A 23,157-nucleotide genomic window follows, 5' to 3' on the forward strand; every position below is an offset into this window, starting at 1 on the left:
CAGTCTGAAGCAGCCTGCATGTGCACAGCTCCTGACTTGGAACTGATGACTACTGAATGGGGGCAAAGAATAGAGGAGGCCCTTTTGTGAACTGTGTGTGTGCAAAGCAGGGCCTGTTCTTGCTTTGATGGGCAAGCTGAAAATGTTAGAAACACTTGTATTCACTGGGTGATTTTAACTGGGAGACCTTACAATATGAAGTTTTAGGTCTAAGAAATTGTATTATTTTTAGAAGGCAAAAGTATATTTTTCAGAGGAAGGTACTAGGTGAAATATCAGAGTTAACAATATGAAGTTCAGTAGGCAAAAAGAATTTAGGTATGGCATTGAATAAACTCAAACAGTACATTGCTCAGTGGCTGTGATTCCGAAGTATTTCACTAGATGAACATGTGCAGCTACAATTTGGTTGTCGCATTGTTTTCTTTGTTTTGTTTTTTAAAAAAGGCTTGTAACCTCTTGGTGATATCAAGAGTCTTGCAGGATCAGACTCTTGTTTTCATTTAAATGAAAGAGCTCCCTCTAGTTTGTGCTGTCATTTGACAGTTTTGTTTCTCATAATAAATTGTGCAGTTTACTTCATCTTTAATTTACTCTCAGTCCACCAACATGGGAAAAACATTTGTATGTTTTTTATTTGTTTTATTTATTTTTTTTATTTGTTTTATATTTGTAAGTTCATCATGCATGCTATGAGTTATGCTCAAGGCTGCCTTACTCAGGTAGTACCTGACGGCTCTCTGTAGCTTCACAATGCTCTCAGCTGTAGTATGGTAACTGTCCTACATAAAAAGAATGTACTAATCAAATACATTTTATTTAATTAAATGACCGATGAAAATGTTTAGTGTATGTGAGAAATTAATCATGTACAGTGTCAATTCAGAAGCCATTGTATAGCAACTACAGCAAAGAAACTTTAAACTCTATATTCAAAGTCAGAGAGGAAGTAATTCCTTTTATTGTATGTTATCCTATGTTATCCCTGAAGAGTTGGCATAGAATGCATTTGGCACTTCATAGAGGACTCAAGCACTTTCCAGCTTTCTAGCTATGCTGGCTAATTCTGTAAATGTAAATTGACAGAATACAGAACAACATTTTAAAGTAGTGCTAGTGAGAGACTGGAGATACAACATCTTGTGCCAAATGACCAACAGTCCCTTGGAGTTTGTTTGTTTTTACTAAGGCAAAGATCATATTTCCAGCTTTCTTCTAAAACAAGCTTGGTTTACTTTGCATTTCAGATAGTTTTCCCTGTGTGCTGTGTATAATATTGCAATTGATCAGCCCACGATTAAGTTACAGCCCAAGCTGAAGCAAAATGCTATAATGTGTGCTTGGGTCTCAAACCTGCTGCAACTGAATTTAAAAATCTTAGCATAAAACCTTGGTGAAAGGGTGTATGTTTCTAAAAGAACTTTGAGCTTCCTGTGCTGACTTTTAAAAATCTTTTCTATATTTTGGACTTTCAAAATATTAAATTACATTTTGACTTTTTATTATTAACAAAATCAACATAAAAAGAAGGATAAGCTAACAATTTTTATCTTGGAACCTGTGTAGGCTTTGAGGCCTCACAGAGAATTCTGACTATAAGGAGTATAAAAACTATATGAATTGTTAACATATGTAGAAGTGATTCAATTGTTCTTATTGTTAAAAATGAGTGAAAATAGTGGGAAGTACAAATTATCTAGAAAAAATAATGAAATTCCCTTTCATGTTTTTTCCTCCAGTTTTAAAAAGTTTTATAAATAAGCCTTTAGTGCTAACTACTTTAAAGAAAAAAATCACTTCTAATATTTTGTTGTAAATCTGTTATCATCATTCTTTTAAATATGTATATCTATTTATTTCATTTTATTTTATTTTAGCATCTGATGCTGAATTATTGACCTAAGAGTTGTCATCCTATAGTGGTTTAACCCAGCCGGCAGCTAAACACCACACAGCCGTTCACTCACCCACCCACTCCCTCTCTGGGATGGGGGAGAGAAATGGGAAAGTAAAGCCTGTGAGTTGAGATAAAGACAGTTTATTAAGACAGGAAAATAATAATAACAATAATAATAATAACAGTAATAATAATAACAACAATGATGATAATAGTACTACTACTACTAATGTGTACAAACAAGTGATGCACAATGCAATTGCTCACCACCTGCTGACCAATGCCCAGCCTAACCCCGAGCAGTCCGGCCCCCTCCCCCGGCTAGCCACCCCTATATATTGTTTAGTATGACCCCAGATGGCATGGAATACCCCTTTGGCTAGTTTGGGTCACCTGTCCTGGGTCTGTCCCCTCCCAGCTCTTACTGCACCCACAGCCTGCCTGTTGGCAGGACAGAGCAAGAAGCTGAGATGTCCTTGGCTTGGTGTAAGCACTGCTCTGCAACAATTAAAACACCGGGATGTTATCAGCACTCTGCTCATCCTAAGCCAATAGAATAGCATTCTACCAGCTGCTAGGAAGAAAATTAACTCTGTCCTAACTGAAACCAGGACACATCCATAACAACTTTTTCTAAACTTGTCTATTTCTTATTATTTTTGGAACTAACCTCGGCATGCAAGTATTGTGATGCATGATGATTTGATGGAAGGTTTAAAGCACCATGTTTCAATTTTAGCATATTTCAACAATTCAAAACAGTTTTATTTTCCAAAGCAGGTATTTGCAGAAATTTGTGAAGTTTATAGTAGTTGTGTCGCAGCAAATCTTGCAATTTAATTTCACATACTTTATTTAAAAGTGTACAATTATTGTAGAGAAAACAAGCTGAATTATGCTCTACTTTTCTGTTGGGCTTCGAAAAGTCTCGCAGACTTTTAGGAAAAAGTGTTGTATTAAAATAATGTATTTTTATGGGTGTAACTTGAAGGAAAACTACTAGCTTTTTATGAGCTTTGTTTATTTTTTTAAATAAGGTAAACAACAACAAAACCCCCACAATAATAGCATCCCTTACAGAGAGAAAAATGTACAGAAGAGCTCCTTCCTTAAATAATTGATATTTAAACATAGAATCATAGAATACCCCAAGTTGGAAGGGACCCACAAGGATCATCGAGTCCAACACATGCTTAAGCTGCATGCTATTTGCTTTCAGAGGTTTTTTGTTTGTTTGCTTGCTTGTTTTTGGATTATTATTACATTCATATTGCAGGATAGTGTTTATTTTTCTATCAAACAGATGACAAAATTTCTTGTCAACATATCAAGTTAGATTTGCAATGTAGAAACCAAATACTTGCATTTCTATGAGCAAGAATATTGCTGTATTTCTGTATTAAAAAAAATAATAATAATCCTGACTATAAAGGCTGACATTTTTTACATTGTGGCTGGTTTACCCCGTTAGTCTAGAGAAGATGGCTAGAGCAGCAGAAGTTAGTGTTTGTCTTAATCTCTCGTGCTGAATCAATGCCTACTTCATCACTATTTGACTTTGGAAATCTCCTTCACTTTTCAGAGAATGCAGAAGTAAATTTGGTGCCTTTATAGTTAGTTTTATTCAATATATTTCTCTATTATGCCCTCACATTTTCTTTTTATTTTGTTAAAATAGTGTTCCTTTTAAGAGTTACATGGCAGCCATGTCCAGGATATTTTGATGTTTCCTTAGCTTTCTATCAAATCAAGCTTATCCTGTCTTTTTACCCTTGCACACAGTCATTCTCTGTTTCAGATTCCCACCTGATTCATGAAAAGCTGCCACACAATTGCTACTTGTAAAAATGATGTCTTGGAGCAATCTGATTATGGTTACTGACTGCTTTCCCCTTTTATTTATTTATTTATTTTGTTTTTCTTTACGCTTCAGGTTGTGTGTTGGTTGAGTTGCCAGCCAGTTTGTATTTGCAAACTGATGCTCAGTTCCTCTTGGAAGAGTGCTTTGGCATTTCCATCCTTGCTTCCCTCGTGCTGTAGCTGCATGGCAGTGCTTGTGGCACAGATCCAAATTTGCTTGTTTTTAACGCAAGAAGTGTAGTGGCTACTCTCAGCATGTCCCTCCTTCCCCTTACTTCTTGAAGTCTTCTATGGACTGCATGTCCTACCTTAAAGTTTGTAGCAGTAGCTGGATAGCTATAATTTTTGCAGGACTTCTCGCACTAAAAGTCATCGCTGTTTGTCATTGGCCTCTCTGTTGATGTAATTAATTGTGCTTTCTGATGTCTTTATTAAGTATGCCTTAAATGGTTGGATGAAGTGAATCACCCAAAAAAATAGTGTTCATTAATCAAGGACAATTACCTGATATTAAGCTGTCAGGATCTGTCAGGAAAGCACTCCTAATGTATCTCTTACATTATTATTTGATATGATTTAATAGTTTGCTTTCCAAATGCATGTAAAATAGGCCTGTCTGGTTCACTTCACCTAGATTTGTGGGAGCTAGTTTTGTGGGAGCTGGTTCTGAATGTTTCAGACCCCGTTCTGAATGTTTCAGACCCTGAGTTGTCTGCCAAGCACCTCTCCCTTGTAAGGATGCCTATTACGCCTGAGACAGCTCCAGCAGGAGAAGGGTAGGATTTTCCTGCCCAGCTTGTGCCACACTCTCTGAAACATTGTAGTCAGAAGACATCCTTCAGGGTGCATTGAGGAAGTGTTTATGTTTTCTGTCCGACTTTCATACCGGCTGTGCTCTTCAGGCTGTACTCTGTCACTTTCTAGAGGTCAGTTGGTTACAGTTATTTATGTTCAGAGTTCCAGGCTTATACTTTACTGTATTATGACACCTGGGTCTACATGGATAAGCCTTTAGTATCCTGTCTGAGTTTTTAAGAACATATGTAGTAAGTACTGCAGGCAGGCAATTAATCTTAGATATGTTCTTCTAGACTTTTTCTTATTTTCCTTTTTCTTTCTTTTTCTTTCTTTTTTCTTTTTTCTTCTTTTTTCTTTTTTCCTTTTTTTTTTTTTTTTTTTTTAAATAAACTCTGCAGAATCCCAGAGGACTGGAATAGTTACTATTTGTCTTTTTATTTATGTCATAATCACACTTAAGAGGTTGTGCCTGAGATCAGGAGGTAGCTGTTCTATGTGTTTTGCAAGCCTTGCTGGGCTGGCTATAGGAACAGGGACCATCGGTGGCAGGAGAAACAGCACTCAGGATCCTAGCCCAGGCCTTAGCACTCAGTGCTGTTCCACCAGCCAGGATATGTATAAGGAACTTCGGGGCACCAGCCTGCCAGGAAGATAACTATGTTGTGGTCACTGCTCCCATCACAGCTCGTGCATTTGGTGCAGGGGCTGTGATGCATTCTGCATGAAGCAATCCTGGCAGCAGGGAGCTGGTGCCTGCCCGCTCCATGCTAAGCACCCAGGATTGCTGTTATGCACCCGCTGCGCCATCTGCCCCACTGCTGCTGCTTCTCTCATCCTGAGTCTGCCTGTCCTGCTGACAAGCAGTGGGTAGAGCACCTCTCTAGTGGGCAGTCTGGAGCCAAAGTGATCTCCAGGAAAATGAAGTTGCAATTTCATAAGTTTTTTTTGGCAGCAGCACAGGCCACCGGCCATCCTCGCTGTTGCACTGTGTTGTCCTGGCTCAGTTATGCTGGCACAACCATCTGTGTCACCGTGCTGTGAAGTTGGTTTTCTCACTTTTGGGGTAACTGCCCTGATTCTGTGTTTTTGTTAAATTCTCTAAAAGGTGGAGTACCTAATGCTTGATTTTAAAGCCCAAACAGCCTGTTTGTCAAAGGTGCCTGCGAATCTTCCTCAACCCTCACATAATTTTGAAAGGAGAGCTTTGGGATTGTGCACAGCTTGATTTGGGGACAGTATGACTCTGCACAGAAGAGAAAGGTGAAAGGAGGAGTGCCAAGGCAATTTGTGGAGTTGAGCGCCAGCTCAGAGGAGGATTTTGGGTGCCTGCACTATTGCTATGCGGGCACCTAAGGTGTATTTTATAGTGTATTTTTCTTGAACCTTATTTGACTCTTTTCCAACAGACTCCAATGTCAGACTTGAATCAGAGGGACTATGATGTCTTTGAAAGATAACCTAATAACACTGTTGGTGTTCTGAGGAAGAGCAGATGCCATAATAGACCTTAATATAACAAGAGTTGTGTTACAAAATCAGATAATTTATTCATTCTTGCTGTGGTATTGTCATACCTAATGTTCTTTTGTAGGTTAAGCTTTTTTATTTAATGAATGCTAGTTATTCAGCACAGAAACTATTGGTTGGACTAAAGTTTTTATGGGGTGGAAGAAAAGAATTTCCCCTTTCAGTTGTTAGGAGTGTTCTCAAATGTAATGCAGATAGTTGGGATTGCAGAGATAGCACAACCCAGATTACTTGCATAACATCTGAAGTTTGAGCTCCTGTGAAGGGTGGGTTATTGTAACATACTTGGATATCCAAGTGGAGCTGGTTGAAATAATAGCAGTACAGCCTCATCTCCAAGAACATTTTACAGTTTATTTCTCCTCAAATTTTGAAAAACTATTTTTAGCTAATATTATAAAATTGAATGTACGCTGTTCTTCTGCCTCTTGACAAAAGCTTTCTTAGCATCCCTAGAAATTATGCTGCAGAAAATGAGGATAAATGGACTAGAAGTCAGTTGGAATTACAGAATCACAGTAGGCAATAGCTGGCTGTTTTAATTATCTCCAAATTGCATATTTTATTGCCTGAGTTACCTCTGCCAGTTGGGGGCTAGGGAGGTTGTTACTGATTACAGAATCAGGAAATAATTGTATAAATTGGTCCTACCAAACTCATGTATGTAATTCTGAAAAACTAAGATCCTAAAATGCTACTTTTTTTTTTTTTTTTTTTTGAGTCTGTTGAGTGTGTTGGCTTTGGATTGTGATATTGTTATGGAAGGTAACAAAATGAACCAATTTTTACAAGGCAAACTGAAGTATGTTAATAAGATACAAAAGTTAATCAGAGTTAGAAAGCGTTATGTGTTTTATTTCACTTAGCCCAAGGACTCTAGCCTCATATATAATGCAGATGGTATAGGTGTAGAGGTGATCTTCCTTGTATCAGAACAAAGAGTAAGGTATTTCTTCGTACCATATTTAAAGTATTTCAGTTTAGCAGTTCATACTCAGGTAATCAGGTTCTGATCAGTGGTTCCAATGTGTTCTGTCTTCATTCCCCATCCATATTACCAAAAGAAATCTTTTTGTCTATTAGCTTGTGTTGCAAACTGTAGATTCCTTTGTGTGTCTGTGATCTTTATTGCCTGACACTAGACATTATAATATACTTGTAAACCTCCATCTATTTCCAGTATAAATAATTATGCACCTTCCCAACACTAGTATTTATTATATAGAAGAAATACTATATTACAATACTACATTACTTAATGTTAACCAAAATGCAGCAGCAGTAGTATTATAAATGGTGGTATTTGGAAAAAAATACAACAAAAGCGTGCTACAAAAAAAAAAAAAAAAAAAAAAAAAGCAACTTAAGTAAAATGGACCTCAACATAAATTTTATCTCCAAAAGTGCCAAAAGTGTCATTTGGGCCTTAGTGGTGTACAAGGAAAGTTCAGACCTAGAGCCTGCTGCTTCTGCTCAAAGTTTTAAAAGAATGGCAGGGGAATTGGAGGGACCAAGAAATGATAGACCTTTACCTAAGTGTTCAGGATATGTTCAGGTTAATGACTAATCGGCCTGTGAGAGATTAGTCCTGCTGGAAAAATAGTAATTGCTGGTCATTAGTTATTGGAAGTTCCTGTAGCATACATTCCTGTGCATGAGAAAGTGCCGTAGCAGGAGTGCTGGCATTCTGTCACAGTGATTGCCACGTGTTGAACTGTATACCTAGTACAGCTGGTATCATTAAAGCAGTTAGCAGGTAGGATTTAAGATAGCACTAGAGATTCAGGTTGTCCTTATTTTGATTAATGCTGTAACATGGTTTATTGCCTGATAATTATAGGTCATGGCGTGAATATTTCCTGTTCTCCCCATTACATTGGCAGCTTGATTTTTCGACTGGAACGGTGCCTGACATACTCCATCAAAGAAGTGGTTGGATGCAGTAACCTAATTTCAGTATTGCACGCAGATTTAGTGTAAAGTCTTAAATGATCTAAATAAATAAAGTATTTTTTTAAAGAATGTATCAAATAATATACTTTTTCTTCATAAAGAAAATATGACAAATTGTGTTCATCTTCATACTAAAACCAACTTTCTGCTTTCTTTTGTTGCAGATCACCAGAAACTGGAAAGAGAAGCTAGAATCTGTCGTCTCTTGAAGCATCCCAATATTGGTAGGAACATTTAATTGCTTTACACAGTAGACACCAGATTAGAAAACTGAGGGGAAAATACAAAGTAACAAATACAAATAGCAGCTCAGAGAAATCAAACAATAATATCTTCAGGCAAGACAGTTTCTTCGTACTCTGGTGCTCGTCCATGATTCTGTGAGATGTAATATCCCAACAGGTCACCTAGAGCAGCGTGTACTGTTCTCATCTTCTTTGAGCTATTGCTCTGCCATCAATGAGCTGTCTGCACCAGGTGTTTGGGGTTTTTTTGAGCAGTGTGTAGGAGGAGTTATTTCCAGTACTGCTCATGACTTTTTGAGACCTGCAGAATTTCATGTAACAGCATATGTTTCAAAAAGAGACAGACGAATGTCAGTAAAGTTAGTGTTGTTTTTACTTAGATGATTATTTTATCCTGTTTTATTTTGTGTATGAAATTCCGTTCTGCTGTAGGAAAGATAGGTAGATGAAGAAAGCTCCCCTCCTTTTATTTCTGGAACTGTGTGTTCCCTACTCCAACATTCATGGAAAGCATTAAAGAATGTGGCTTTTCTTTTTTATTCTTATTTTTTTCCTGTGTTTTCTGTTTCCTTGTTTTTAAAAGCAAGTAGAAAAAGATAAGTACTTTGATCTTTAAGTAGATGGAGCTGTTCTTTTCAGACACTGAATTAAATGCCAAGGGTGTCTCTGGTACAAGAATATTTGCCATACCCAAGCATGCCCTGTCCATCTTGTTTTTCTATCCCTGTGCACAGTCTTAAAAGTTGATGTCAGAAAAACTAGTAACCTCACTGTTTTAAATAAACACATATATTTGGTACAGAAACACTTGGCAGTCTGCTTGCTTTTTCTTCTGGTTAGTTTTTCTCCTTTTCATTTTTAGCTAATGTAAGTTAGTTGTTGTGACCTTTTTAGACTAATCTAATTGTTTTATGTCTGGGAAAGAAACAGCTCTTTCCTTTTAATAATAATTGTAAATGGAAAACAAACAAACCACAGTTCAAAATGAAATACTGAATCTTTTAAAAAGCTCTTTTAGGCAGTCTCAGAGGCTTAGATAAAGTTTCACATGCAAATTTGGTTAAACAGGAAGAGTAGAGTTACGGGCATTATTTTATCCCAGCCAACATTTGTGCATTGTGAAGTGATAGAAGACAAGGGAAGAGGTGCAGTTGTTGAAAGCTATGGTTATGTGTACGGTGCTAATCTTTCTTTAGAGTAGTTCACCTGTGCCTTGCTGTAATTATTGTTAGAGTACATTTGTGAATTTGAACCTCCCAGGGAAGAAGAATAAAAACCAGTAATAAATTGATGAAGTGGAAGAGCTGAAGTACACAGAAGAACTCTGTTAAAACAAATATCTAAATTGTTTCCATATGATCATATTTCTTAGCTTTGTTGAGTAATTCAAACCAATATTAGGGTCCAGATCCTCTTTGGCAAACCAGTTGTTCCATATACAGTGTTTATGTTTGTGAATGTATGATTAGAAATGCAAGCAGACAATTGCAGCTTTGCTGACAGATGGGTACAGTTACGTAAATTAACACAAATTCCGTGCTTCGTTACTGAGGTGTACAACTGAGTCAGAGGATTATAAAGCAAAATCTTTTACCCTCGTCTGTGAAAAGATGGCATGTTCTAGACCTGAGAGAAACTTTTCATGAAACGGAAATAACAGGCCAGGAGTTTGGCAGCAGGCACAAAATTATGTCCTTGTTCAATTTCTACTATCAATTATTCCACCAACCCTGCCAGTGTATCTTCCTGAAAAAGATTTTTCCAATTAACTTTCTGCAAAAGTTCCTTGTTTGCATAATTGCAGTAGTGAAGGCCACTTTGTTTCTTGTTTTTGTGTTGGAGGAAAATGGTAAATGTGGTCTGAAAAGGAGAAACTGTTTTTGAAACTTTGCAAAGGTAATGATTTTAGGCCTGCGAAGTCATAGGTAAGCTACTGAGCTGAAGAGGTTCCCATTGGGTGCCTAGCTGGCTGTCCAGGCTCAGCCAGGCACCCGTCCTCTCCTTCTGGCCTCCCCCTGCACCCCGAGACGTTCCCATGTGGGCTTTTTCGAGCCCTGGCCAAGGTTTGCTCTCATCCCTTGCCACCACTCCTGCAGTCATGCCCTGAGCCAGCCAGCTGTAACCCTGAAATCCTTGCAGGGCATGCTGCCCGTTCTTCAAGCTCAACCTCTTATTCTCGCATTGCTATCATGTGCCTTTTCTGAAGCAGTGATCTCTGATGGGTAGTAATGCTACATCGTACTAGGAAGTACTAATAGTGAAAAGGGAAGTGTACAGAGTAAGGTAATTCAGCTGTAGTCACAGATTATAGTGTTTTGTACGTGTCAGAATGGTAAAGATTAACCCTTATAAACAAATTTTATTGTGTATGATAAAGAGTATGTGCTTAAAAATATTAACAAGTCAGTGAATATAAAAAGTTAGAATTCAGTAAAACTTCCTCTTTTCTTTCAGGCTTCTTTCTATTTATTCTTCCTAGTTAGCTTGATTAAATCTCGCTTCTAAAAGTGACTTGGTTTAAAGGGGTCAGTTTTAGCTTAGCTTTATTTCTAAGGTAATACATATATAAGTCCTTTCTAGAGTGCTTTATGGTCTCTTCAGTTATTTTTCTCTTGTGTCTTGAGACTGCCACCAGATACTTTAGGGTGAAAAACCCTTTGAAGTTAACTTTTTTATACTTTCCCCCCGGTCAGAGTAAAGCAGCAAAGCTGTAATGAATCAGTTTTAGATTTCAGTCTGTGAGTAAACACATCATAGCTATTATGTGAGCAAGTTTGTTCTTTTTTTCTTTAGAGGAATGGGGTTTGAAAAACAATCTAAACCACTGGAACTATTTTCCATTTGTCTTATCAGAGAAAACAGAACATGGTCAAAAAAAGAAAAATTACAGATCACTGTTTTTGTAGTTCCAGGGCAGGTGTCCAATTAGTACATAACCAGTAGAAAAATTTAGCATTTAGTTATTTCATCAGGATAAGAAAGAATTCAGGGCTAAACTTTTTAACGATCGATGTACCTTTTTATAGCTTCACAAGAAAACCATTTTTATACCTATTTTATATCTGACTTGACTTTTGTTTGTTTGCTTGTTTGGTTTTTGATGAGTGCCATTATGCTGTTAAGAAATCTTAGGATGACATTTTAAAAAGTCTTTCCATTTTAATATGTATTCATATAAACTTAAGAAGTTCTGGTATTGGCAGAGGAGTCTTGAAATTAGTCATGAATGTTTTGATTTTTTTTAAAATGTAGATATGGAACCAGAGCTCTGGAAGAGCATAGCATATGAAAGAATTAGTGGAAGATCAAATTAGAATTCATTCTTTCAAAGGGATAGAGCTCTGAAATTAAGGAGGCATGAAAATATTTTCATCTCATTTCTTGATTTGAATCTCTGAAAATAATCTCGGTGAATTACTAAGCACAAAATTGAGAAGAAATGAATATATTTTCTACTGCCTTTATGCAAGTATTTGAGACATGAGATTATTGTTTCAGGAATCGACATACCTACAGCAAGTCCACAGATGAAGCATTTAAGTATCTATTGAGGGAGCTAAATTCTTCATCTGAATTACCTATTAGGAAATTCCACTTGAAGAATGATTTTGAACTAAAGTAAGATAACAACTTCTGAACTCATGTATGAGAAATCTAAACTACTGGTGATTACCCTCACTAGTCAGGTGTCAGGAAGGAAAGATAATTAAATCATAATCCAGATATCTAGCTCTTTTAAGTTCTTGCAAATTAAAGAAATCCATCATAATTCATTTTGATACAGAGATGTTGTATTGCTTGATATGGATACATTATTTTTACAGGTAGCTAAGCATATCGAAACATAGTCATTTGAAAAACACGTTTTGGGTGCAGCAGTTTGTTTTAAGACATAGATTTTTCCAAGTACACTTGATATCCTTTTAATGAAGTCACAAATCTGGCTCATAGCATCAACTGCCATCTGTAAGGCATTTGTTTTACTTCTGTAGTATGTGCTCTTTTTTGTTGTTGTTAAGGAAGATCAGCATATTTTTTATTAGCAGTACTAGAAAAACTGATAACCTCAATCAAAGTATAAAGTGGTAGTTATCATGTGATGGGATTTTCTGTAGAGGAGTTCTAAAGAAGTCTGGTTCAATATTTTTATCGACAGACTGAAACAAAAAATAGGTATCAGGCTGATGTTTTGGGACTAAGGAGCTGTAGAGTCACAAATTTAAGGAAGACTGTTGGTCTTAAAAGATGAGTGCCCGCATCTTGGAAAATACTGACTTTGAAAAGCCTGTGATGACAGGAAATACCTACTTGAACACAAATCTCATTGCGACGCTTTAAAACAAGGGAAATACCATTCTCAGATGCATGGAAATAACAGTCAGAGACAGGAAAATAGTATTTATTTATTATCTGCCAACAGAAGTCACTTCTAGAGTACTCGAGGCTGGCTTTAACATCCAGATGTCAGTAGGTATGATCTATGTAAAGGAGGAGATTTAAGGTCTAAAAGGATAACCAGGCAATGATACTTATTAAGGAAAAAAAAAAAAAAAAATGAAATTAAGCACAGAGTTAATTTTCTGGCAGTGAAAGTAATCAACTGTGAGAATTTTTTATGGATATGGTATTTTCCGATTTGAAGTGTGGATGATTTTTTTTTAAAGCCTTGTACTGAGAATGGTTGATGCAGATATTCCTGGTATTCAGAACTGAGTTCAGGCCATTATTTTTGGAAAGCTGAGTATCGTTGAAGAAATATTAAAATGTAATGATTCTTTGTCTTAAGCACCTAGGGAGTTGGACAATCCTTACTGGTTGTGTTCCTATCTGACACAGAAGTGTCATGGAAACTTATAGATGTTTTCATTTCAAGCGCAAGTGTAGCTCCAGGATATCTCTGAAAGCAGAGTATCTCTGTCCAGATACTGCTTTGCATGTAATTAATTCAGTTAGTTTTTCATGATCTTTTTGGTTTACTCAGTTTTTGCTCCATGATTTCTTCTCTACTCAGTTATCTAGTCCTAATGCCTAGTGAATGGTGTAGGAAAAATGCCTAAAAGAAAAGTGGTAAGAAATGGTATTTTCTGTTCTCCTTTTTTCACATCTTCAACATTTCAGACTTGATGTATCCATGAAGTTTTACAGACTTCATATATACATGAAGTTTTATTTAGAAAATACGGAACTGCCTCATCATTTTCACCTACAATTATTTCTTTGCAATACTTATTATTTTCTGATTTATGACTCTGCCTGCCTCAGCTCTTTGTATTAGAGTGATTGTAGTAAAAAGTCAGCCATTGACTTTTGTGTTTAAAAGAACATAATGTTTGTTTCATCTTGTATATCTATTTTTTTTGGATAAATGTTAAAAGTTTATAAACAATAGCTATTTCAGCATATAACTTCTTACTTGTTTGACAAGTGAGTTTTATCCCTTTTGTTTCTTTATAGAAAACTGTTTATATTTGTTACTCAGAAATACTTCAGAAATATATCAATGATGTCTGCAGCAACACTAAAATCCTGCTTCCTTCATAGCCCATACATTTTTTTTCTTATCGTATACTAATAAACAGACAAAAATAAGAAGTGAGATCAAGTACCCTTCTTTTGTGTAATACTACCCTGTTTGAGCAGAGTAGTATTAGTTTCTGTTCATTACTGCCAGTCCAGACTCCTGTACTCTCAGAGAGAATTAAAATGATGCAAATACACTGGCTGAACTTCAGGCCTTATGAGGAAACTCTGAGTCCTTCCCCTGATCAGTCTTTGGTAATGCTGGTACTTTCTTCTTCCAGCAGTGACCTTGAATGCCAGCTTCCTCCTTTTCTAATATTTCTTGAGTGATTTAAACTGCTTCCTCTATAACATTGTGGTAGGAAATTTTGGGCAAACAGCTCAAGCTCCTTTAGTAACAAAGCTCTAGTAACAAAGCTTTAGTAACAAAGTCCAGTTTGTGCTGGACTGCAGTAGTTTGCACAGTTGTCTGATTTTCAATGTTGCTAATTTCTCAGATTCTTACCATAATAAGATTACTGCAACATCACCACGTATACATTTTCTTTACTTACTACAGCTGGTTAACATAATTGAGTTTAAAATGGAAGACATAAATGTTGGTTAAGCTTTCTCTTCGGAGAACCTAGCACTTTGTATGATTACAGAATCACAGAATCACAGAATTTCTAGGTTGGAAGAGACCTCAAGATCATCGAGTCCAACCTCTGACCTAACGCTAACAGTCCCCTCAGTAACTTTTAACAAGCTCCGCACCGCCGGGTGTCTCGCACCACGAGTTTATTGTAAACTTTGTGACAGTTCTCCTCTAAAAACGGAGCCGAAGCAGCGCCAGGCAGCACCTCAGGCCCTGCAGCCGCCGCCCCGAGCTCCCCGCTGCAGCACCCGGCGGCCGGCAGCCCCGGCGGTTGCAGCCGTTACTCAAGCTATATTAAAAATTTACCTCTATTACCAAATACCCACAGAGGATTTCTGTCATCTTAAGAAACTATTATTTTTACAGCTGTTCCGTTCTCTAGTACTTCCGATTTAATAATATTTTTTAAAATAACAATAAATTTTATAAATAATTTTTATTAATAATTTAGAAAATTGTAAAGAAAAAGTGAAAGGAAATTAATCATCTCTTCACCACGAAATCCATTGCCACTGACCTGATTTCCAGCTGCTTTACCTTCTTTTGTTAAACTTTGATTTGTTGGTCCTCTTTTAACTTTGTGAAATTATATTTTAGCAGTCTGTGATTTGTAGTCTAACAATCTATGTACTTTTGTGGGTTTAACACTGCTATACCCTCTGATTATGACTCGTTTTGATGTTGATTTAGAGCCTGCTGCTGTGATTCTGGTTTAGGAGATACCAATAATTGATAAAAACCGTATTAGCCCAACGATGCAGGTCCTGACCCAGTCTGAAAAATTGCTGAGCCAAATGTTGTTTTTTGTTGTTGTTGTTGTTGTTGTTGTTGTTTTTAATTATTTATTTCCTGGTTGAGTTTGTTGTTGCAGGGTTTAAGCTGAACTGAGTAGTGTTTTCCTAAACCCGACTTCCCACTTTTTCTCCCTGTGGCTGCTGCAAAGGCTACTGCTACCTTTATGTTCCCACTTGTGAAAAGCTATACATGGCAAAAGTTGGAACGGTTTGTGCAGTGTAATAGGATCACTGTATATAACCAGAACCTTCTGGTTTTCACATGGTGGTGCCAACACATCTGGCTTCATTAGTGCACATTATTCCTTCCCTTTCTGCTGCCACCACCTCCCCCCCGCAGATGTTGTATAAGATATGGCAAGCAGGCAGGATCCGCTAACCAGCTACATCAGGCTCAGGTCAGACTGATGAACCTTCATCTCTTCCTGAAAGGCCACAGCAGATTTTACTGACATGTGGCAGCCCTTCGGGTGATAAATGAAGTCCTCCTGGCAACAAGACAGGTTGTCCCTGAATGGCTTTATAAGCCAGGATATTTAGAGGTAAGTAGGACTGCCAAGCAGAAACTGTGCCGTGTCAGCCCTAATAGGCCTGAGCCAGTCGTGCGCGGATCTGTTTGCATAGCTGCTGTCAGGCTGGAGCTGTGACACTGCTCACTACCATGAGTTGCTGAGCTTCAGGACAGAATAGCAGAAGTTGTCTCATTTTTAAAGAACGAGAGCTGGACCAGCATATGGGAGTGTGGAGCAGCATCTTTCCAAGGGAAGGTGGCTTTGCAACAGGTCGAGAGGCAGGCTAGCTCCAGGACAGCCTGCGACACCAGGCAAAAACAAATCTCTGAGCTGACTTCATAAACGTGTTGGTGTCTGTTTGCAGTCCTCTCTGGTTTCCATACTTCGAATTGGTAGCACCCAGACTAGGTGCTATTCTTCATCAAACTGTTAATGCTTGCTTTCAGCTTAGTTATTCACAAGTGCAGCTTTAGGAAAAAGCCTTCCTTTTGTTTTTTTCTCCTCTATTTCCGTGGTAGCACAAAACATCAGCATAGAATTTGTGAACTTCTGGGAGAATTTGTGGGGGAAAAATAAGAAACTTCGCGTTATCTTGTCCATTTTAGACAAAGGGTATTTAAAGATATGTGGGTCTTCAGTCCCACTTACGTGAGTCCTTTGTTTTACTCACCACGTTTGTGCATGGGATTTCACATAAATTCACAATAGTGTTTCTCTTAAGATTCTTGATAGACAACAGATGTGGATTCAGTAAATCCTTTCTGAATTTCATTTGATGTACCATGGCAAAGTTGAGAGTAGCTCAGCTGGCATTGGTTAAGTTACTGTATAAACCCAATGTGGAATAAGAATCAGGCCTGGTCAGATTTGGTGGATATACTTCTTCAGCACAATATTTTTCTGAGCTGAATTTCAGTTTTCACTCTTTACATAAAAAAACCACACACACACACACACAGAAAACCATCAAAAAACAAGCTTTAAGGGTAATAACGCAATTCTTTGATTCAGTGAAAATCAAACAAATACTCAACTACATGAATTTATGCTCAATAAATATGGTCCTCCCTCAGGAATATATTAACTATAAATAGAAACCAGAAATTTATGGGTCTGATATATAGATCTCACTTTCTTTAATAATGTTTACTGCTATGATGAGATAATGATTTCAACAATTTAAAATCTCTTCCTTTGAACTGAATTATTAAATTTGTAATCTCCATGATGAATAAGGTGAACCACAGTACTTGAGAGAATTAAAACATCAAGAAACCAAATAAACCAGTGATATTACATAATTTCATACTTAATGCAAAAGCCTATTTAAAGAGTATTGTAAAATAAGATTCAGAGCTTAAACTCAAAAAGTGGTTACAGGTTGTAGTCAAACAGTGAAGTACAGCAATAGAATATAGCAGCTGTTTTTGTGATAACTAGTAGTGTCATTAAATGCATTGGAACGAGAATGAAGCAGGCAGGAAAGCACAAGGGGGCTTTTTATCTTTTTTTTTTTTTTCATTGCAGCTGACTTTTCTGCAGTCTTCATTCTGAGAAGTTTTTGCTATTTCTAAGCATTTGATTTCTCTGATTGTTGAAGTAGTTGGGAATGCATAGGTGATGTTTAAGGTGAAGAGACTGAAGATTTTCACCCTTGATATTGTAAGAATTTTGTGGGGAAGGGGCTGTGTGGTATCTGTTTATTTTCTGTAGACCTTCTGGTGCCACTAAAAGGGAGTGAAATGTCAAAAAAAAAAATCATAGCTAAATTATTTAAATTTACTGCCAGTGAGTGAATCAGTAATTTCCAATATGTAACATTAAGTATCAGATAATGTGGTCTGTCTGTGTGCCAAAGCAAAGAACTCTAAAGGCAAATTTATTAGGTGTTATACCTTTTGTCCCTGTTTCAGTTACAACATAATCCCTTTATTCTGTTAAAAGTGGCGTGGAGTCTTTTGGTTTTACTCTTCTGGGTTACTGTAGAGCATAAAAATGTATTTTAGCATAGGTGATAACATTACTATGCCACACTAGGCTATTTTCTTTCCTTTAAATGGAGGGTGAGATTATTCTAGCTCAAGTGAAACATTGCTGGTTGCAACGTCCTTGCTAACTGTACCAACATCCATAATATACTGAGGAAATAAGGTTTCACGAAAATTTGACACAAAAGTTGTCATTTTTTCTGCCTCGGAAAGTATATGCATTATTTGCACCAAAATGGGTAATGATAAAGTATAAATCAAGCATGAGCCAGACCTTGAAGGTTTTTTCTTGCCTGCTTATAACTGGTTTTGTACATTTTCTTAAACATATGAAAATCCTTTTCATGCTGTGTCTTGCAGCTTCTAAATAAGATTTCTTTCCATACAGTCAGTTATGCTTGTGTAGCCAGGCATTTTAAATGTAAAATAGAGTAACCCACAGAAAGGGGAAGCAGAATTTGAATATCTCATTTGAGGAACCTGCTGCAAGGGGTCGGTGCTAGGATAGCCACTGCACTTCCCATTTGTATTTTGATTTTTTTTATTATTATTATTATTATTTTTGCTTAATGTCAGCACATGCTTTCTAGAACAAAGAGTTTCATAATTGCTCTGCTGACTTCAAGAACCATATAAATAAACCAGATTAAAATAAATTACTCTCTTTTTACGGATTAAGTTTTGAAAACTTACATTTTTTTGATTGAAAGCTTTGTTTGTTACGAATCTGCAACCACATGTTATACATATGCAGAGACATCATGACTCCCAGCTAAACCACAAATATGTAATTTTCCTCTGGACCCTTTCCTCCAAAAACATAGATCTCTACTAAAGCTTAAATATTCTTTTATTTCAGTAAAACGAGCACATATTTTTGGAGCATTTTTAGGGGATATTATACGTTCTGCTGCCTTTACTTTGTGCAGATAATGTTGTTGTTGACGGTTTAGTTGGTAAATGCTACACTGGTTCTCAGGTTGATACCCAAATGCTGGGAAAAAAATCATGTGAACCTCCTACTTGAGTTGGAAAACAAACTGAAAAAAGGTTAAGAGTGTATTCACTAGCATGGCTGTATGTCACTGTTTGGATGGCTTTAGTGCAGCCCTCATGAGAGGTAGGATTGTTGACAGGTAGTTTCCATTGCAAACCCAGCTACAGTCCTGAAATCTGTAGCTGTGGGCTGAACCCAGTGGGAGACGTCTGTCTTGGCCTGTTCACTTTTCCAGGAAAAAAAAAAAGAGAGAGAGAGAGAGAGAGAGAATTAACAGTCAGGCAACATTTGTTTCCCAAGCAGCCAAAATCAGCCCATTTAGAGGATCTTGCATCCTAACCCAAAGGGGTGAGTTGTCACCATTGCCAGCAGGGAGGCTGGGAGGAGCAATCAGTATGTACCTGCGTGCCTGTTTGTACCACTTCTGAGCTGTGTCCCATCCTTACCCCTCCCCGCTGCTGTCACAACTTTGGCTCCCTGGGATGTGGGGAAAAGCATCATTTTGGAGGTGGGAGAAGAAAGAACAAGAGAGAAAAAGCAGTAAGGGTGGCATGGCTGGTAGGGAGGAGGAGGCACTTGAGTGAGGGAATGAAGGCTGGGGATGTGAGCTGGAACTGGAATGACGCTGAAGGAAGGTCTGATTTTCAACAAAGGATTGTTCTGGCTGAAGTGATCATAAATCAGGAGCTGTGCTCTGGGAGCTTGCTGTGATGCTTAAGAATGACTTTTCTCCTCTTCCAAAGATGGTGCAAACACAAGGAGCTTATTAGGAGACGCAATCCCAGGGGCTACTACATCTTCCTAGACATTTTGCTTTAGTTACATATCCCACTCCCTGACAAGTATCATAGATCATGGAATCATGTGAGTTGAAAGGGATCTCTGGAGGTTATCCAGTCCCAACCCCCTCCTCAAGCCATGTTCAGTAAAATCAGGTTATGCAGGCTGCTGAGTTTGGAGCATCTCCCGTGAAAGAGGTTGCACAGTTGCTCTGGGCCCTGCTCCAGTATTTGACCACCGTCCTGTCAACATAAATAAATAAATAAAAGTGTCTTTATGCCCAGCTGGGGTTTTTCCATATTCCAGCCTGCATCTGTTGCCTCTTGCCTTGCCATTTGCGTCCTGGAGAAGACTGCCTCTGTCTTCACAACTGCCTCCCTGCTGGCAGCAGTGAGACGCGTAGCATCTGACCTGGCCCCTCCTCGTGTGCTGCCTGCAGCCCCCTCATCATCTTGGTGGCCATCTGCTGGAGAGTGCAGGGGAGAAATCAGAGCTAGAAAGAAATGAAGCTGTCCTTGTAAGTTTTTACAGTGGGCTGACACAAGAAGTTAATTTCATGAGTTACTTTAGATGCACAAGATACCATGTAAATCCATGTGTCACATGTTTTTATGCTTTAAATTCTAGATCTGAGCATTGCATTAGACTGTTTTTAGGATGCTTTCCCAAATGAGATTTAGGGCTATTTTTTCAATAAATCAGATATTTAAAAGTTGGCAGAACTATATTTATACAGTAAATGAACAGGAGCAAAGTGTTGGCAATATTGCATTCCCTGAAATCTTGCCTGCTGATCAGTGAACAAGGCACTGGAAAGAAAAGTGGATGATCTTGAATACAGCTGCAACCCTGTAAAATGTTTTTACTCCCTTAAAAAAAAAAAAAAAAAAAAAACACATCCGCTTTCATGTTTAAATATTGTGACATAATTTGTTAATGAAAGTGGAATTTGAGTAAAAACTGTAAACACGGCCTGACTCTTTGGAATGCAGTTTTTAATTAGTTCCAAGTCATGCATTTGGAAGTACATTTTATAGGTTGAACTTCGGTGTTGTGTCTTGTGCAGAAATTTTCTTGACTATTGAGATCAGCACACAAGAAAACTGGTTACTTAATAAAAATGTAAGATTTGACATAGGAGATACTGAGTAATGTACAGTGAAACTGTGCACTGCCGTGACAGTGGGAGGCTGGCCAAACACTGGTCTTTGACTCTTCTCTATTTAGCAATGTAGACCTAGGGCGTTTTCTCTATTTATGCAAATTCACTTTAGGAGTAGTGGCAGTACAAATTATCTCTGTTTCTTGTCCTGGAGAAATCATAAGAGAAGAAAAGTCATAGCACAATTTATTTCCTTGCTCAGATTGCCATAACTGTGGTGATTTTAGTGATGAGGGGAGCCACCTCAGTTAGACTGCTGGCCAGTACCCCTTACAAAAACTGAAAGCTTCTAGATTTTGAAGAGCTTCTTGTTTACTTCTGTGTTTCCCTGAGAGGAGTTCTCTTGTAAACTACTTGCCACAGCAAGATTTAATTATTTATTTTTAAATAACTGTAGGTCTGTCCTCACCGGAACCCCAGGCAGCCTGCTTAGCCTATTATGTCTGAAACTTTGCTGGGATGTTGCCTTCTGGTGTCCCCCTGCAGGACAGCAGTGTGCCAGTGGTTGCTGCCAGTCTGGCTAACCTCCCCCCTTGTGCTCAGTGGCTGCAGGGACAGAATCGGTCGGTCCAGATTATGACAGCTGTCCCCCAACCATCCCCTGTCATGGTCTAGCTTGTAGCACGTTTCAGGTGTCCTTTAGGATTTTCCTCACTCCTTCAAATGTTTGCCTTAAAACGGTCACAAATTCATTTTTCATCCCGATGGGAGGCTGTCGTGTTGCTCTGCTCCAGGAATTATGTGTCAAAGCCGTGGCATACCAGAAGATGTTACTGGGACTGGTGTCTCAGCTTTTTATATGCTGCAACCTAACACAGAGAGCACAGAGACTGAACGCTTTTTCCCCTCTAATACCACTGTGCAACATCACTGGCATTAGATAAATACCTTACAATTGCTCAGTTCAGCCTGTTTTTGCAGATTTCTACACTGGAGACTTTTACTCCTACCGAACTACTGATGCAGGGTTTTTTTCCAGTTGATAGGGGTTTAACGATACCTCTATCCTCCCAGTCACCTTCCAAACTTGGAAGTTCTATTTTTAGTGGCTTCAGCAGTGTGTTAGTATTCTCATGGACTGCCCATGCGAGTGTGCTTCTAATTTTAGTTTGTCCTCTAGATATCTGTCTTCTTTAAATACATCTACCTTCTCATTACAGTCACCCTGGGCCAAGCGTGGCACTCTGCTCCTGGTGCATGTAAATTGAAGATGTTCTGGTATAGTACTGTAACGAAATCCATAGCTCCACTATGTGCTGCACAGCAGTGAATAGCAGTCATATGTATCAGCAATTGTATAGTCCAAGCAATGGTTATTTAATGAATTTATTTGTGCATCTATTTAGCAGGTGACCTTGAGAGTTACTTAACCGTATTCCATCACTGCTTGGTATAATATCAATTGTGTTATTGCTGCTGCTATGTTGAATATGGCTATGCAGCCTAGCTGGGATAGACTGGTTGATGAACTACAGACATGATTGCAGCTGACTGGCTTGCAACTATCTTCTGTAGCATATATATTGTGGGAGTTGCTGGATGTGCTAAACAGGCTGCCTAATAAGGGGATTATTTAAAGAGGTGTTTCAACTGCAACTAGTAGTCTGGTTTTATGAGTACAGACTGGCTTCCTGCTCTTTCTTGCAGCTTCTCTTCCATCCAAGACTGTGGGTTTCCACAGAGCTAATTAGCATCTTACAAATAGTCCTGTGGGACAGGACAAACTGTCTAATTTCCATTTATTGTGAGACTGTGATTAAAAGACAATGGCGGTTTTTCATCATAAGCCTCAAGTTTGTCATCTATTAAGTTAATATGCATTCCCTGCCTTTTGTAAAACAAAACCCTTTCAATCATTTGGAATGATCATTTACTTGTAAACTTGCATGTTATGAAAATCATAGTAATTTATAGTTGTCCTCTGTTCTGGTAGCATGGCTTACTGTGATGGTTAATTGATAGAGGGAAACAATGTGCACTCAGAAATTAATGCAAACACTTTTAAGCCCAGCTCTTGAGATGGAGATGGAGTAGGATTACTAGGGAAATGCTCTGTCTTGATATGGTACTTTGCATTTCTCTGTCTCATGCTCTGTCAAGTTATTGAAAGTTTCAACTGCTTATATGTTATCTTGATTAGTTGTAGCATTTGGTTATCTAGGCTACTGGAAAGTTCTGTTCACTACCATTTGAGGTTGTATTAGAGGTCTGCACCATCATACTGATAACTAGAAACAAGAGACCAGTTACAGTAACCTTGCTTTTCCCTTGAGACTTTTCATATTCAGTGCTTTTTCAGATTGGCAGTGAGTGTAAGAAACAGGTTTCTTTTGCGTGTTCACTGCAAACTGTGGCATAGTGTAAAGATACCTAGTCTTGCTTTTTGTTTTTGCTGGTGTCAAAGAGCAGGTTAAGTCAGTCATGGTGTTAGAATTAAATTAATACAGGTGCACACACCAGCTTTTTTTAAGTTAGTTTGGGTATCTC

General features: G+C 38.0%; 1 protein-coding gene across 25 annotated transcripts in view; it reads left to right on the top strand.

Moving 5' to 3' along the window:
- Window positions 1–23,157, top strand: part of CAMK2D (calcium/calmodulin dependent protein kinase II delta) — a gene marked incomplete at its 3' end in the record, with an annotated part of 166,947 nt that overhangs the window by 55,595 nt on the left and 88,195 nt on the right. For all 25 annotated transcript variants that reach the window (XM_082759645.1, XM_082759646.1, XM_082759647.1 and 22 more), the window contains exon 3: window positions 8,200–8,259. In XM_082759645.1, the coding sequence (XP_082615771.1) occupies window positions 8,200–8,259 (60 nt within the window). The remainder of the gene's footprint in view (window positions 1–8,199; window positions 8,260–23,157) is intronic.

This window comes from Aythya marila, assembly GCF_965140915.1.
Source record: "Aythya marila genome assembly, chromosome: 4".
Classification (NCBI taxonomy): Eukaryota; Metazoa; Chordata; class Aves; order Anseriformes; family Anatidae; genus Aythya; species Aythya marila.